At 46.6% G+C, this 16,488-nt stretch overlaps 1 protein-coding gene across 1 annotated transcript; it reads right to left on the bottom strand.

Moving 5' to 3' along the window:
- Positions 1–7,978: 7,978 nt before the first annotated feature.
- LOC120850049 lies at positions 7,979–8,728 on the bottom strand. Its single transcript, XM_040222391.1, has one exon. It carries the CDS (start codon positions 8,726–8,728, stop codon positions 7,979–7,981), a length of 750 nt encoding a protein of 249 aa, XP_040078325.1.
- Positions 8,729–16,488: the final 7,760 nt, after the last annotated feature.

The raw sequence follows: 16,488 nt of genomic DNA, 5'->3' as shown, positions 1-16,488 counted from the left end.
TTTCAATAAAAAGTCAAAAATCATTTATATAGGGGCTTCTTTTATGAATGAGCGGACGCCAACAGCTAACATGAACATAGACATTCCCACCGACCGTTGCCAGCGGCCGAGTATTGCCAATCCCTTCCTTTCCTCTAGGGACGCGGGAATGGCATGGCGAATTTAATTTTCAGAGCACCCCTCTCAATTTGCGCTGGCAAAACCAGACTACTGTGCTTCCCAGAGAACTGCACATTCCGGTGGCCATCGTCACCAACGGACGGACCGGCCAGCCCCCTCTCCGAAAGAAATGGTGTAATCGGCGAATTGCCACGGCGGTCCTCCTGACTCAAACCGAAACATACCGCGGCCCACGTAAAACAGATTAATCTAGCAAGACCACACCTGAGTCGTTCTGAGGCAGGTGTGGTCTCAAGCTAACATAAGGTACAGGCCCGGAGCAGGCCATGCTGCCGTGGCGCTAAAAACTGAGGATGATAGTTTCCGAGTCAAGGACATGCGCCTATGGAAATGAGCTTTTATTGGACTTTGCCTCGTAGCTAGAGGGCAAAACCAAGTAGTGAACAAGGGACGCGCAGCAGCGGCTGCAACATCGTCGCATCTGCCCCGCAACCAGCCCCTCCTTCGCATCAATGAACCTAATGGCGCGCATGAGAGCCATGACTTAAGTTTGCTAGCCGACAGTTAGCGGAAGAGGCACAGGATGGCTCTCGGCACCGGGACCCCGTCAGATCCCAGCGGTGAGCAGCAGTGTCGGGGGAAGGTGGGAGGGGAACGGTTGAGCAGTTCCAACGAAGCACGGCCGTAACCACTCCCTAGGCGACAAGCGCCACTCCCCGTGTTGACACCGCGGCTGAGAAAAGTGGTGGCGTCGATAGACTTCATCTACGGTCGAAGAGCCATCCCGAATAAGCCGATTCGCAGACTACAGCGGCCGGAGCCACACATGAAACAAATGTGGACGAAACCGTCTCTGGCATCAGTGCGGAGCAGTTGGCCACACCCTTCCCGAAGGGGACGCGCTGCTTGGCCAGCAAACCTTGTCATGCAGAACCGGTTCCCGTTGATAGACGTGGTCGAGGAATTAAGCAACTCGGACGAAATTTGGGTTATGGGATATTTATACAGCGTGTAGTTGGACAGCCATTTAAGTTGCGACGAGTCATAGGCTGTAGGTGAGCAACTTAGCCAGTGCAGTACCACCTATAGCGTGGGGTTTTAATGTGCACCACACAGTAGTGATACACGACCGCACGCCGGTACGATGCTCATCCAGATCGAAACGGGCAGGGGTGGGGCTCGAGCCCAGGATCCCTGGGTTCTGCAGCGCGAGCTTTCGCTCCACGCACGTCGAGTTGGGGGTGCGCTGTAGCACACTCGGCCACCGGTCCCCCCAACTCGGACGAGGGGACTGAGCGAATGAGCGGCGAGCATACTCCCCCACTGGCTGCATCGCCTTTGATTCCTCCCCTCCCCTCCACTCCACCCCCCCCCCCCCCCCCCCCCTAGCGGAACACAAGCAACTGTCCCCATTCCCCGAGTCACCGTACTCGTTCGGGCGCTCGAGCGGTGCCAATTCAACGACAGAGACACGTCCATGGTGGTGAGGGCCCTGGTTCTCGCCGCTAAGGGTCAAGCGACGGGGCAGGGTGAACACACGCCTCACATGGCGGCCGTCGACACAGAGGACAGGGCCACGCTGGGGTAGCTGCTGGCTGTGAGAGTGGTCAAAAACAGCAAGGCGACCCATACGAAAATGGCCTAGGGTCGGCTATAGAAAGTCCTTTGTATGGCGGGCTACAGAAGATTGGCCCAATTAGCTATAGCAGCTTTTATGGCTGCTTATAGCTTTTCCTACGGTCTCTCCTGTGGCTGTGTATAGCTTTTTCAACGTAATTCTATAGAATGTTGTGTGGTTTACTATATGGGTCTCAGAAAGGATGCTATAACCGCCTGTGGCTTTCTTTTGGTCCCTTTAGTCGTCTATAGCTTCTTGCATTGTCTGCTACAGGTATCTCTATGGCTTACTTTATGGACCTTTTTTCGACATGGTACTATAGCTGCCTATGGCATTTCCTATTGTTTCTTTAGCCACCTTTTGCTCTGTGTATGGTCCTCTGAAGCTTATTTTACAGTTCGTCCTATGGTGCTCTATAACCATCGTGCTATAGCTGCGTACGACATTTCCTATTGTTCCTTTAGCCGTCTATAGCATCTTGTATTGTCCGCTATAGGAATTTCTATGGCTTACTTTATGGATCTTTTTAGACACGGTTCTATAGCAGCTTAACGCTTTTTCTATGGTTCCTTGAGCCAGCTCTTGCTCTCTCTATGGTTTGCTATAGCTGCTTCTAAAGCTCGTCCTATGGGTTTCCTTACCATCATGCTATAGCTTAATTAAAAACAAATACCCCCGACTTGCATAACAATACCAACAATTTATAAGCAGCCGTTTTGTCTCCTATACGGGAGACACCATCAGTGCAGCCTGCCTAAGAACACCCAACTAGCTACCAGCAACCAAACGCTTCCTTCGTCCTTCATCCGTAGCGCTGGTTCTGCCGACTTCTTCGTCCATGGCATACGGAAGGCATCATCATCACCGAGAGGCATCATAGGCTCTCGTTTCAACTTCTTCTTTGCCCGTCGTAGATGTGAAGTTAAATAAAAAAATTATTCCATGATGTTGGTGTACACGTCGGGGAGGGGGCCGCGGTTAGAATTACAGGCGGATGGGTCACTGCGAATACACCATGATCACAGAAATCTTCTGGGTCCCCAACGTTGTTCACGTGCCAGGGTCACAGTGTTCGCGAGGTCAAAAGTGTAACCAGTCGTCTAACAATAGTCCACCAGTTCAGTTTTTGATCTTGTGGCATCTGTTGCCTTCTCCACGTCTGTTCTGTGCTCTCTGAGGCGGGTACTCCGTTTGCGGCCGGTTTTTCTGGTGTAACACTTGTCACAGGTCTGACAGTTCACTTTATATACAATACCACTTTACGATTCAGGAGGGGTTAAATCCTCTGGCTTTGAAATGAGGTCACGTAATTTTATCTGGGGTTTAAAAAGCTGTTCGTATACCTAATGGAAGGAGGGACCGGCGAATAGATTCTGAGGCGCCTTTACATAAGGGAGTCACCACGCCTGCTTTGTAATTACTAGTTGCTTTTGTTCTTTCTTGCTGCATTTGTTTGGGCATGTTTTCGATAGAACCTTGTGAATACCCGCGCCTCAAAAGGGATCCGACAACAGTCTGAATTTCTGATACTCGTAAATTTCAATTTGAAAGGAAACGTTCTGAACGGCTAATTAGAGTTCTTACAACAACTCGCTTATGTTCCACAGGGTAGTGAGCATTGAAACTAAAAAAAATTACCGGTATCACAAGGTTTACGATACACGGTGGTTCCAATTTGACCGGTGTCACTTCAGCAAACAGTTGCGTCCAGAAAAGGTAGCGTGTTATTTCGTTCTACTTCTCGCGTAAACTGTATGGAGGGTTCAATGATGTTTAGGGTTGCATGCAAGTCCTTGGCGTGATCTTCATTCAAAATAACGAAAGTGCCATCCTCTTAACGTCGATAAGATTTTACAGGGCATGCTTTTTCTTCTAACGTGGTTTGCTCTATGTGTTCCATTACCACACCAGCCAAGGTCACAGATACCGGACTACCCATTGAGCAACCCTCAATCTGACGATAGAATTGTCCACGGAAGGTGATATCTGACTCACTTAGACAAAAACGCCAAAGAATAATAATATCCTCAACTCTAAGAGATGTCCTTGACGAAAGTGTGGAATAATTACGCAGGCGTGTTTCTGCAACTTCCACTGCGAGAGTGGTCGGAACATTAGGGCATTATACCGCAATCGTATGAAATATGAAACAAATTATTTGTTGTCACTCAACATCTTAAAGGCGCCATGAAACGAATTTTGGGTTGGGATGAATGATTTTAAATTGGGACTTTACTAATCGCATATCGTTTAGTTGGCCAAAAGAAAGAGGCTAGAAAGTCAAAAGCCAGCTTTTCGGTACGAGCATTTCAAAATATAGCGTACTATTTTGTACCTTCTTGCCTTCGAGAGCTCTCCACCTTTTCACTATGATACATCCGCGGTTTTAAAAGCGCGTCACCGGCGCCAATCTGACGTCAGCAGAGCCCAGCTCAGGCATTGGACACGAGAACTGCGTCACTCGGACGTATGCACTCGTCAACAATCAATCCGTCGACGAATATTTGGATTCGCGTTCGTGGCCAATGAGTGCCCTGGCGGAACTTATTGTCACTGGGGAATGACAAGTTCTATGGTGTGCATAAAAAGCACGGTGGAAGCTAGGAGTCATCGCACCGGTGCCGAAGGAATGTCACGAGCACGTGATTTCACAATTCGCATTTGAGTTGAGGATTAAAGCTAGGGAGGAAGAAGTAGGAAAATCGTTTCGTGACCCCTTTACAAAACAGACATGTATTTAGATATAGAAGAAGGTAGGGCATCTCAGACTCATTTAAGACGTGTCAAACATTATAAATCCATTTAAAACATGGAGTAAACCCTTAAAAAATGCGTTCACCCAGGTTTTTGCTAAAAGGGCAGGTAAACAGACATGAGAAATATATTTTTTCAAATCTCCTAGAAGCTTATTACACACAGCCCATTCTGTAGACAAGTACAAACTAAGCAATCTATAATATGTAATGTGGTACTACTAAGCTGCTATACAACGGAGAAGGTTGCAAAGCAAACAAGAAGCAAATGTAATTCCTGGGTAGTATCTACACTATAAAACAAATCCCGTCAAATTACTGGAATTGCCAGTTAATTTTTGATGCCGGTACAATTTCCGTTGTGTAGCATCATGGTCACAGCATTAACTAGGTATTACGTGCATGACAGTAATAAGGCCCTACAGTTTTACCCGTAGAAGCATGGCAGAAAAACGTAACTTTCATGCACCTGATCTACATATACGGGAATTGTTCCGGCATCAAAAATTAGCTGGCGTGTTGTCCGTAACTTGCGACGGCAGGAAATCGTAACACTTAATGACTGAGCTGCCCGTGATGTGTAACGACGGAAATCGTTCCGGCATCCAAAATTAGCCAGATTGTGGTCCGTAACTTAAACTAATTTTGAAAGCGGGAACAATTCAAATTAAATATCTAGTGCCCAGGAAATGTGACTATACTTTGTCTCATCCTACGATGGACTAAAGGCCAAGGCCACAGGCCGCCAGGTCCAATCACGTTACGCGCTGTACTATGACACGCTTAACATTGATTAGAAGTGGACGTATAATGCTCGAATCCAAAAGCGCCGCATTATTTCTATAGCTTCAACGCTGCAAAGAGCCTCTATGTCGTGGCTTTCTTTGCGATGTAAAGTTGTTGAGTCACTAAGTGCTCTTCGATTCGAACCACTGTTCACCCGTCCCCTGTAGCTCGTGATTGGATCTGGCGGTCCGTAGCTTTTGCCTTTAGTCCATCATAGGGTGAGACGAAGTATAGGCTGTGGACCCAAGTTACCTTCGGGAGTTAAGGCCAGCTGCGCATCCCAGAGATTAACAGCTGTTTAAACACTGAGTTAGAAATTTCAAGGAAGAGCACCCAATAAAGTGTATTAAGCAAAACATGTTCATACCTTTATTCTTAAGAAATAATTAGAGGGCCATGTCGAGCTTTCATGCGGAAGGCAAGCTCTAATTTTCTGAGTAATCAAGTCCATATGAAGAATTACTGAACATGGAAAACAAAACAAAAAGTGTAGAATGTGGTTAGGTTGTGAACAGAATGCGATGACAGAATAAACCATCCAATTTCCGCAAGCTCTGAGTTACATGTAAGCGCATTCAAGGAGCCTCAGCTGAACTCTGGCGAGCACTAAGCACTGAAACCAACTTGTGACTTATGATACAAAACCATTTTAACAAAAGAAGTTCAAAAATTCATTTGGAGACAGAATTGCCGCGCCCAATGAGTTACTTCAAGACTGCTGTCACGAGTTAATTGCAGAAATTACTGCCAACTGTGCCTCCCAGACATAATTAATCACGTGTTAGTACGGTTGTATGAATATTCGGAGTTTCGAACGGTAGTTTTGAATAATACACTATTCTATATTCGCTTTGAGAAGAACTGCACTATTCGTGTTTTTCGAAGTGTTGATTGCGGCGGGCTAGTCCCGTTGAGTGCGCTTTTTACCGAGCACCATTGCACTGCGGAGAAGCAGCACCCGCGGGAGCGAGCTCCGCATGTGTTGCTTCTCTGCATTACATCAATGCTCGGTAAGAAGCGCAATCAGCGGGATAACCCGCCACGATAAACACTTGGGAAAGTAGAAATATTGCAATCGCGTGCTTGGAAAAAAAAGCATAGTACATTGAACGCGTGATGGTGCACGCGTGCCGGCTATATTTGAAAATAAATGGAAACTTTGTGAATATGTATGTCTACTTTGTGGTAGAAGTTTCAAAATTAAACTGACTGTTATGCCAGAGTATACTATGTTAGGCAGAGATGCCCTTACAACCTGCGTTCCTCATGCGCGATTCATTTTTGTTTGGAGCGCAGCTCTTGGACGACCGAACCAAGAGCACACGCAACAAAAATGGCACAACCAGGTACTGGGGCAGGATACCACTAGCAGACAATAGTTGCTTGAACGACGGCAAGCTGAAGTATTCAAATAACGAACCTGCAGCAAAAAGTTGTCCGAGCGCTCCATCATGGCGGTGGTAGCGTGAATCGAATGACTGGCGTGGGATGGCGGTTTTTGTAGAGGCATCGTAGTTGAAGACCAGTGTTGGCAGGCTCCTAATGCTCCCAACTTGAAATCCACCAAGATGGGTCCCAGGAGCCACTGTTTTCCAGTGGTTGGCTCGAGAACGATCAATTCCGTGGCGTCCTGTGGTTCGTCCAGCATATGGGCCCCGTCATTGCTGGCCATGCTCAGAAGTATAATCTGCAGCAAAAAGATGCGTGAGCGCTTCATCACGACTGTGGTAGCGTGTCCCCCAGATTTGAGCTTGTGGAAGAGGCGATTCCTGTTTATCACATTGTAAAAAGTAATGCAAGTACTATAAAAGCTCCCACAGTTCCTCACAGTGCTATAAAAGTTATTACAACTGCAATTAGAACACACAATTATTCGCAGCCAAAATATTGCTGTTCGAAGGGTTGTAATAAAAGGTATAGAAAGCAAAAACACAGAAGATTGAAAAGGACCTCATTGCCTTTAAATATCGATGCAATTACTAAATCAGTCCCATCTTCAACAACTGCAAAGCAACAAAATTATTTTAACATAGCGAATAAACCACGCATGTCACAACAAGCATTTTCCTCTAAAATCAAAATAATGGGAGGAAGATTCATACGAGTCTTCCTCAAGTAATCGGTGCCACCGGTACAATGATTGACAGCGCTCTTCCTCCCACCCAAGGCATCAATAATCGTTCCAGCCAATGAGAAGCTACTACAAAAGGGAAACTAAGAATTGGGCACTCTTCTCGGAAAGTGGCCACTTTTTGCTTGGGCATATATATTAATAGTACCCTTTACGTAGGCAAATATAAGCGAGTAACTCGGGGTTCTTCAATTTCATGAAAGAACAAAATTGTTTCCGTCTATAGAAGCTCACCGTGGGACGGAAATGGATGGTGTACCTGAGTCTTATTTATTATCGAGCGGTAATACATCATATCTACTGAAAGTATTTAATAAATCATAGAGGCCAAAGCAGGTGGCATGTCGTCGTCTTCTTCCAGCCATCATCTAATTAAGAGCCTCAAGTAAGAGTGTGTTCAACTGCTTGATCAAGGCATGTGTTTATGGGCGCCATTAAATTGAAAAATGTCGCTGTTGGTTACGGGGCTACGGGTGATTTTTCAACGTAAATCTGAATATAAACAAATGCTTGAAAATTTTACGCGAAGAAATTGTTTAATGCGTCAAATTAATTCCTTTCAGACGAAGCTCATCTAGTCATTAATTGAGCTCCTTGTTTTGGCCCTGCGGGCTGAGTCTCGAGCTGAGCCATCATTTCATCCACCTCATCCTCCAGCCAGTCCCCTATTTGTATTCTTCGGCGGTCTTCCAAGATGCTCTCGCAGGTTCGCTTTAAGACTACCGACTGCATGTATGCCAGCAGCCTGTCGGTGACTTCGAGCTGTTTCATATATCCCTTAAAATTTCTTGTCACCAGTCCATCCCAGATCATTACCACTGGTACTGTAATTACTTTGCACCCGGGGTACATTACCCTGAGCTCATTTTTCAGTACGTCGTATCTCCGAGACTTTCGCAACTCGGTCTTGGCCAGGATGATCTTGTTGGTGATGCGAACCTCAACCAGTGGGATTTCCTTCGTTCTCCGGTCATGTATCATCAGGTCGGGCTTGTTGTATTCAAGGGACAGTGCCGTCTCCATTTTTATGTCCGATTTTATCTTTATTCTATCATTCGATATTACCTTTTCAACCTTGTAATTCTTGAGCTTACTGCTCCGGTTTAATCCATACTTCTTGGTGTAAAGAAAGTGAAGGCATCTGACAACTTCATCATGGCGTTTCTTGTAGTACAGGTCCAACATTCCGCCACATTGTGTCGCCAGGTGTTTTACCGACCTTGAGCCCTTGAAGCTGTGGGGACATATTTTTGACATTCCTCCAAAGAACAGGTTACGATCTTGTAATTTGGTGAGCATCCCCTCCTGCTGTGGCGACATGTTACCCTTCGTCAGACACATTGATGACATTTTTCGGTCGTAAATGCTGGGCACTACACTACTGTTGTCAACGTCGTTATCCTCGGCTCGAGCATCTTCGTTGGCACTGTCTTTTCTATAGACATCATTTTTGTTCCGATAAGTTAGGCATTTTTTACACACAGAAAACTTAAAATTCGCCATCTTTAACGCCGCCATTAAATTGCAAACGCACTCCATGGTTTAAGTTGAATGAACACTTCCTTGAGGCTCTCTAGCATCTAATGACGTCGCCGGTACAATCCCGTGGTATGTGTTGCATAGCACTACACTGAGCAGCCGAACAGATAGAGCTCCGTCGCTCATGCGCATGAACTGGCATCTTACGCCCGTGGCTAGAACGTACCCATCTCTGAGCCGATGGCCATATTAAACCTCTTGTCCTACCGTGCTATCGTCTCACCGTTCCCTGGCGCAACTTGCAACACGACTTGCACACATTGCAACATGGTGTCAGAAATGGTATGCCGCCAGCGATGAGCCGATTTCAAGAACTCTTCAGCGGGCACCGCCGCGCCAACCAGGGACCCACACGAAGGTAGGCGACTTTGCTCTCGGGGATCTTCGGCTGCAGCTACGCTAAAACATATGGCGTCCTTTTTCATACAACCTCCGGAAGCATTTTGCTTCTCATCGCCGACCGAGTGGCCAAAGTGGAAAAAAACGTTTCGAACATTTCCGCATGTCCTCCGGACTTATCGCCAAGCCCTATCCACACCAAATAGATGCGGTGCTCTACATCTGGGACACCAAGCAGAAGATATATATGGCACGTACCGGCTGTCTGCCGAGGAGGCCAAGAAGCACACATTCGTCATGGAGCAGTTCGACAAGCATTTTATCTCACGACGAAACGTCATCTTCTAACGAACTCGTTTCAACACGAGAGTTCAACAAGAAGGCGAGTCTGCGAAAGATTTTGTCACGGCGCTCCACGCACTTGCGAAGCACTTCCACTACGGCGAGCTTGAAGAACAACTCGTCAGAGATTGTCTAGTAGTAGGTATCAAAGATCGGAAGCTCTCAGCAAGACTTCCAGTCGACGCCGCCCTCACGCTTCAGAAGGCACTTGAGGCGGTCCGACAGGTCGAAAGCGTACGTTAGCAGCAAGCTGAGCTCAATGCCGACAAGTCGACAGTCAACAAAGTCGCCGCGGCGCGTCAACAAGGAGTTAACCAAAGACGTTTCGTGAAGACTTCTGGGACATCTGCTCGCTCGAACGACGAACGACCTCACCCAGAGGTGAAGCCATCTTCAAGCTCGAGCAAGAGCGGCGTTTAGAGACCGTGTCGCTAATGTGAAAAACAGCAGCACGGACGAGCCCAATGCCCAGCGCGGTCAAAAGTTTGCCGTAATTGCTGCAAGAAAGGATATTATTCGTCTGTTTGCAGGTCTCGACGAGTTGACTTCGTTGAAGCGCCTAAAATCAACAGCGAACAAGGATTTTTAAGAGATTTTTAAGAGACTACGATCCTGGTTCAAGGTCAATCCGTAAAGTTCAAAATCGACACGGGCGCCAACGAAACCGTCCTTTCACAAGCAACATTCGAAATGCTCAAACGTCAGCCTCTCCTTTCAGAAGCACCTCGTCAACTTTATGGGCCAGACCCAAAGCTTCTCGCAACTAAGGGCGTTGCAAGACTCGAACTCGCTTACCGCGACCGGACAACAATTCAAGACGTCTACGTGCTTCACGACATCCACACGTCCTTGCTCGGAAAGCCCGCCATCAATGATCTGCAGATACTCACATTCGTCAATTCCATCACCCAGAACGTAATCCCGAAAGTCGAATTCCCTTCACTATTCCAAGGTCTCGGCAAGCTGCAAAAAGAACACCTTATTCACTTGCGCAATGGAGCGGAACCATTTTGTATCAACTCTCCACTCCGCATCCCAATACCCTTGTACGAGAAAACAAGGTTGGAGCTACAGCGAATGCAGACAATCGCTGTCATTTCTCCCGTCGACAAACCAACCGACTTTTGTGCGCTCATGGTAGTCGTCCTCAAGCCAAACGGATCGGTGAGAATCTGTGTCGACTTTACTGGTCTAAACCATCACGTTCTGAGAGAATGGCATCCCATTTCTTCCGTCTAGCACACACTCGGACTGCTCCACGGCGCGAATATATTTTCAAAACTAGATGCTACTTCGGGATTTCGGCAAATTCCACTAGACGAAGGCAGCAGGAAGCTCACCACCTTCATTACACCTTTCGGGAGGTTTTTCTTCAACAGATCACCTTTCGGGATATCGTCTGCTCCAGAGCCCTTTCGAAAGTAGATGTCTAGTCTTTTGCACGGCGGTAACAGAGTGGTTTGTCACATGGATGACATCCTCATCTGGGTCTCAACCGAAGAAGAACACAACGAGACACTACGCACCGTACTGCAGCGATTAACCAAAGCTGTATTGACGCTAAACGAAAACATGTGCGTATATAACGTCCAAAAGCTCACGTTCTTAGGCCATCAACTAGGCTACAACGGCATCAGACCCGATGAAAGGAAGGTAGAAGCTATTCTGAAAATGAAACGCCCGACAAACAAAAGTGAGCTGCAAAAAGTACTGAGTATGGCCACGCACCTTGCCCGCTTTGTGCAAAACCTTTCAGAGGTTCTTCAGCCACTTTCATCCTTGTTGTCGAAGGAGCAGGAGTTTCTTTGGGACTCTCCACAGCAACAAGCATTTAACAAATGGAAGACACTACTATCTTCCCGTCCCGTACTGGGCGTATACGACCCCGGAAAGGATACAGTCGTCAGCGCAGACGCTTTATTTTTTCGGACTTGGCGCACGTATCCGGCAGCGACAAACAGATGGCAAGTTTGCTGTCATTTTGTACGCCTCAAGATTGCTCTCAGACACCGAACAGCACTACGCGCAGATCAAGAAAGAGGCTCTTGCCTTAGTCTGGGCATGCGGGAAGTTCGTGGACTACCTGGTTGGAACAACGCTCAAGCTGGAGACAGACCACAAGCCGCTCGTTCCCCTCCTAATGTCGAAAACTCTTGACGAATTGACACTCAGACTCCAGAGGCTAAAGATTAGGATGATGTGGTACCAGTAAAGCGTTGAATATGTACCAGGAAAAAACCTACTAGCCACTGACACACTTTCCCGATCACCCCTACAGCAGACAGGGGACACAGACCTTGAAAAAAAGGTTGAAACTTTCGTCTGTTCCTTTAAAAAAGCTATCCCAGTCAAGGACCATTGCCTACAATGGCTAAAAGAAAGCTAAACATCGGACACAGTGCAACCAGCTACGAAAACTAAGCTCAAAGGAGTGGTCATCCAGAAGAGACTTGTCACAAAACCTGAAACCGTTCTTTGAGCATCGACACCAGCTCAACGTAGAAGACGACTTGCTCCTCTATGCAGCCCGTGTCGTCGTTTCTGTCTCGTGCAGAAAAGAGATCATGCACCTCCTCCACGAAGGCTATTTCGGCATCACGAAAACACGAGCAAGAGCAAAAGACTGTGTCTGGTGGCCAACAATAGCTGCAGAGACAGCTGCCAAAGTAAAGCAATGCAACGAATGCATCAAAACCACGTGCAATCGCAAGATGCCGCTTCTAAACACGGAATTTCCTGACCGATCTTGGCAGCGTGTTGCAATGGATCTTTTCTACTTCAACAGTCACTGGTGGTTAATCATGACAGATTATTTCTCAAGGTACCCGAGATAGCACGACCTGAGAAGCTTACATCGCTTACAGCCATTAACCACTGCAAATCAATCTTCGCTCGCCGCGGAATTCCCGAGGTGGTACTGTCCGACAATATACCTCAGTTCTCGTCATCAAACTCCGCTACATTTGCTCGAGAATACGTGTTCAAACATACCACCTCAAGCCCATATTATCCCCAAAGTAATGGACTTCCAGAAGCAGCCGTGAAATTCATCAAGAAATCAATGGAAAAAGCGAAAGACCCGTACTTGACCCTTCTCTTTTACAGGTCGACTCCGCTGAAGAACGGCTACAGCCCCGCTGAATTACTTATGGGTCGATGTTTACAAAAAAAACCTCCCTGTTGTTCCCGAGATGCTCATGCCCCACATGCCAGACATGAGAAAACTTCGCGACTTTGAAGAACTATACCGGGAACACCAGAAAAAGACTTCAATTGACGGCATAGCGTACGCGCAATGCCTGAAGTCCTAAATGGAGATGAAGTTTGGATCACTGACATCAAGCAGAAAAATACAGTGCAGAGACCAGCAGAGGAACTCAGGTCTTACTTCGTGGACACTGACAACGGCGTTGTGCGACGTAACCCAACTCATCTTGTTTCTTTTCCTGTAAATGTCCGGGATGCGGAAATCGTTGACAGCGAAGATGTTCAAGAGACACTTACAGAATGCGAAGGCAATCTTCATTCACACACGAGAAGCGGCCGTCGCGCCAAGGCTCCCCAAAGACTTTGACTCTTTCTGTATGAGGGGGGGGGGGGGGGGCGGCGGATGTTGGATAACGCTACACTAAGCAGCCGAGCAGATAGAGCTCCGTCGCTCGTGCGCATGAACTCGTGCCTTGCGCCCGTGGCTACCCGGCTCTGAGCCGACCGCCATATCAAACCTCTTGTTCTACCGTGCTATCGTGTCACCGTTCCCTGGCGCATCTTGCAAGAGTATGTTATGCACGCACGGTCGTCGTTCGCGCGGTAGGCCTACCTCACTGATCTCTAATATAGAAGCCTGGAAGGCGCTTAGCCTTGCTGCGAGTCGGGCGCGGGGGAAGCCATCAGAAGTTCAATGCTTGTCCCGGAAGTCGAGTGTTTGCTGGGTTTCATAGTGCATTTTGTTAATGTTTTGGTTCACGCTTTCTTGCATTTTTACGTATGTTTTAATAATCCCTTTTAGTAATCAATCTTGAGAAAGAGGCATTTGAACTTGGGGCACGTACACCTGATCAGCTAGAATCTCAAAATTCTCACACATCAAATGGCTTCCAAGACTTCTCGGGCCTGCATGAACTGTTATTGCGCAACAAGCAGGCTCTCTTGATATAACAAAAGCAAATCAAGCGCCTTGGACAACTGCTCGTACGAGTGGGAAAGCCTGTCAAGCGCTCACTTCCGGGACAAGCCGCTTACTTCCGGTGGCTTTGTACCCGTGGGCTCAGTGAGCCATCCATAGCCCTCTAGTGGAGATTAGTGGCCTACTTCGAAACAAACTGCCGTAGACAAAATTTTTTTTTACACATAAACTCACTAATCTCCATGGCAATTGCTCGATCGCGCATCCCCGCTCCGCGAGTGCTTCCACCAGACGGCGATCTTGCATGTCGAAAAACCGCGTTTTTGGAGCGTTACGGAGGCTGGCCGCAGCGTGCTGAAGGCATAGAGTAATATAGTAAACGTAAAGAGAGGACACAGGAGCCGATTCGCGGCCCAGATAGTGCGTTTCATACCCTCCGCTACGTGGCGCTTTTCTGCTATTTGGTTAAAATTAATTAAAACTTTTTTCTGTGAAAACTATTTATTTTATAAATAGTAATGCTTTAAAATTGTTTAAAGTACTTAAAACCACCAAATAGTTTAAAGTCACATACGTCACAAAAACCACGTGATGAATGGCGCCTGCCATGGCCTGCCTGCCTGCACGCCGTCGCCTCTCATCATTCTGCATGGCCTCTGCTTGTCCCTGCGTCGTTCGTCTGTGTCGTTCGTGCCGTCCATGTGTGCCTTCTGCTGCATCATGTTCGGTCGACTTTGCTTCAATCAAGGTGACGCATGACCGCCCGCGTGCTCGCATGCTCGGCGTGAATTCGTGGAGTCGATCGGTTCGAGCTTCTCGCGCTGTTTCTGTCGTGCTGTCTGGCTGCACTTGAACGTGTGTGCAAGTTGATTTTCGATGAGATTGTTTTCAAAAGAATTTAACTTATGACCCTGCACACGACATTGTCCATGGGTTTACAGATGACGGTGTTGAACGAACCTCTAACATTGCAGATAGAGCCTTGGTTGTTATGCTGTCTGAAATTTCCAGGAGGTGCATTTAGCCCCTTGCAGACACTGCTGTGCACACTCCAACGTCTTCTGTTTAACGCAGTCTCCTTATTTCTCGCATTCGGGAGCTTAAGACTGTTGGCTTCACAGTAAAGGCTGTGGTCTGTGGTTAGGGGGCTTCAAACGTAAGCTTGGTGTGTGTGGTGATATGCCATTTTTTGAAGTTGACAACGAACACGTTTACTTTGTCTTTGATGTTCCGCACCTTCCCAAAACAACCAAGAGCAATCTCCAGGCTCACAAACTTTGCATTGAAAATGAGGTCATTGAGTGGTCTTCTATTGTTGAACTTTATTGTTCTATCCATGAGATGACCCTGCAATTGGATCCGAAAGTTACTGAGAGACACATTTTTTCAAGAACCTTTCGGTAACATGGAAGAAAATTGTGCCCCACAGGTACTGAGTGCCTCACTCTTTCTTGGCTGGCTGCCTTTCATTTCATTCAGCAACTAGAAAATCACTTTCTGCCCATAATAGAGAGTGTGACACATGTTCGAGGAGTGTGTGCCGCCTTGTATAGCACACTTTGAGGTCTGGGTGGTTTTAGCCTTTGCCCAGAGGAGTACCACAAAGGGTTTTTAAAATTGTTTTGCAGAATACGCTTGTGTTGACATGTTTGATTTCATAACCGGAATTCGGACAAAGTTCGGTTGCACTCTTGAGTGGCTAGTAAGAACGAGACAGGTTTAACTGTTAATAGTGTATTAACAGAGGTGGTTGCCAAACCAAAAACAAAAAGTGCTTATTAAGTGGGCGGTGCAGCTTGCTCTCCAAATATTTGTTTCCCCTTTTTCCACCGAATGTGTATCACGGCTCTCTAACAAAAAAATCTGTCCACTTCCTACGAAATTTCGATAGAAAATAGTGTATGGAGGCTAAAAATATTTGAAAGAAAATGTATCCACTTTTGTATCCACTGTCCATAGTTTTTTAGCCGCTTTTTTCTGAAGCCATATTTCTTTTCTGAACAATTTCGGGGAATGTTTAGGGACGTTGAATCTTGTCAGATTTCGAATAGAGTTCTCATTGTTTGGTAATGGCTCGCCCGCAGTGAGTTCGAGGCTATGCAAATTGGTGTTTTTTTACATTTGCCGGAAATCGGGAATTTGTACTATCCGGCGTTTGCTTCGCACTGTTATTAGGCTTTTATGACTGGTAATTATAGCGATGACTTATTTATTTTTGCACTTACTTCCCGTACCCGAGTCGGCGTCAAGGTGAATGTATCATACAGCATGTTCTGCGTGGAAAGGTTTTATTAACTTGGTTCCGCTAAGAATCTATTACGAAGTGTACGATATGCCGAAGTCCTTCATACTCATTTATTTTTGTGAGTATCGATCTCTTTCGTAAAAAACATACAGAGCTTCTGAAGTAAATCATGTATACATGAATGTGGTCCAATAAAATGTGTTCGAACCACTTAGTGTTGTTGACCCCAAAATGCTCCACCAGCCAGGAGTCAATGCGGCGATTGTGTAACTTCAAGCTTTACGATAGAAAAAGAACAAGAACTATATATACTTCTGCTTTGTGAAGTAAGTTGAAATATTGTTTGACACATTTTGCACGGACTCTATCGTAAAAAATAAAGCAAAACGAGCGTCCGTATTAAAAAAAAGAACTAAAAGAAATAGCGGCTTCAGGAGTCAAGGAGCTTCCGAGAGCCGAGCGAGGCGGGGAGAAAAGAGAGAGAGAAGG

The sequence above is a fragment of the Ixodes scapularis genome, unplaced genomic scaffold, assembly GCF_016920785.2.
Source record: "Ixodes scapularis isolate PalLabHiFi unplaced genomic scaffold, ASM1692078v2 PGA_scaffold4__175_contigs__length_147842914, whole genome shotgun sequence".
Taxonomy (NCBI): Eukaryota; Metazoa; Arthropoda; class Arachnida; order Ixodida; family Ixodidae; genus Ixodes; species Ixodes scapularis.
The sequence above is the reverse complement of the archived record's forward strand: the minus strand, read 5'-3'. Positions and strand labels throughout refer to the sequence as shown.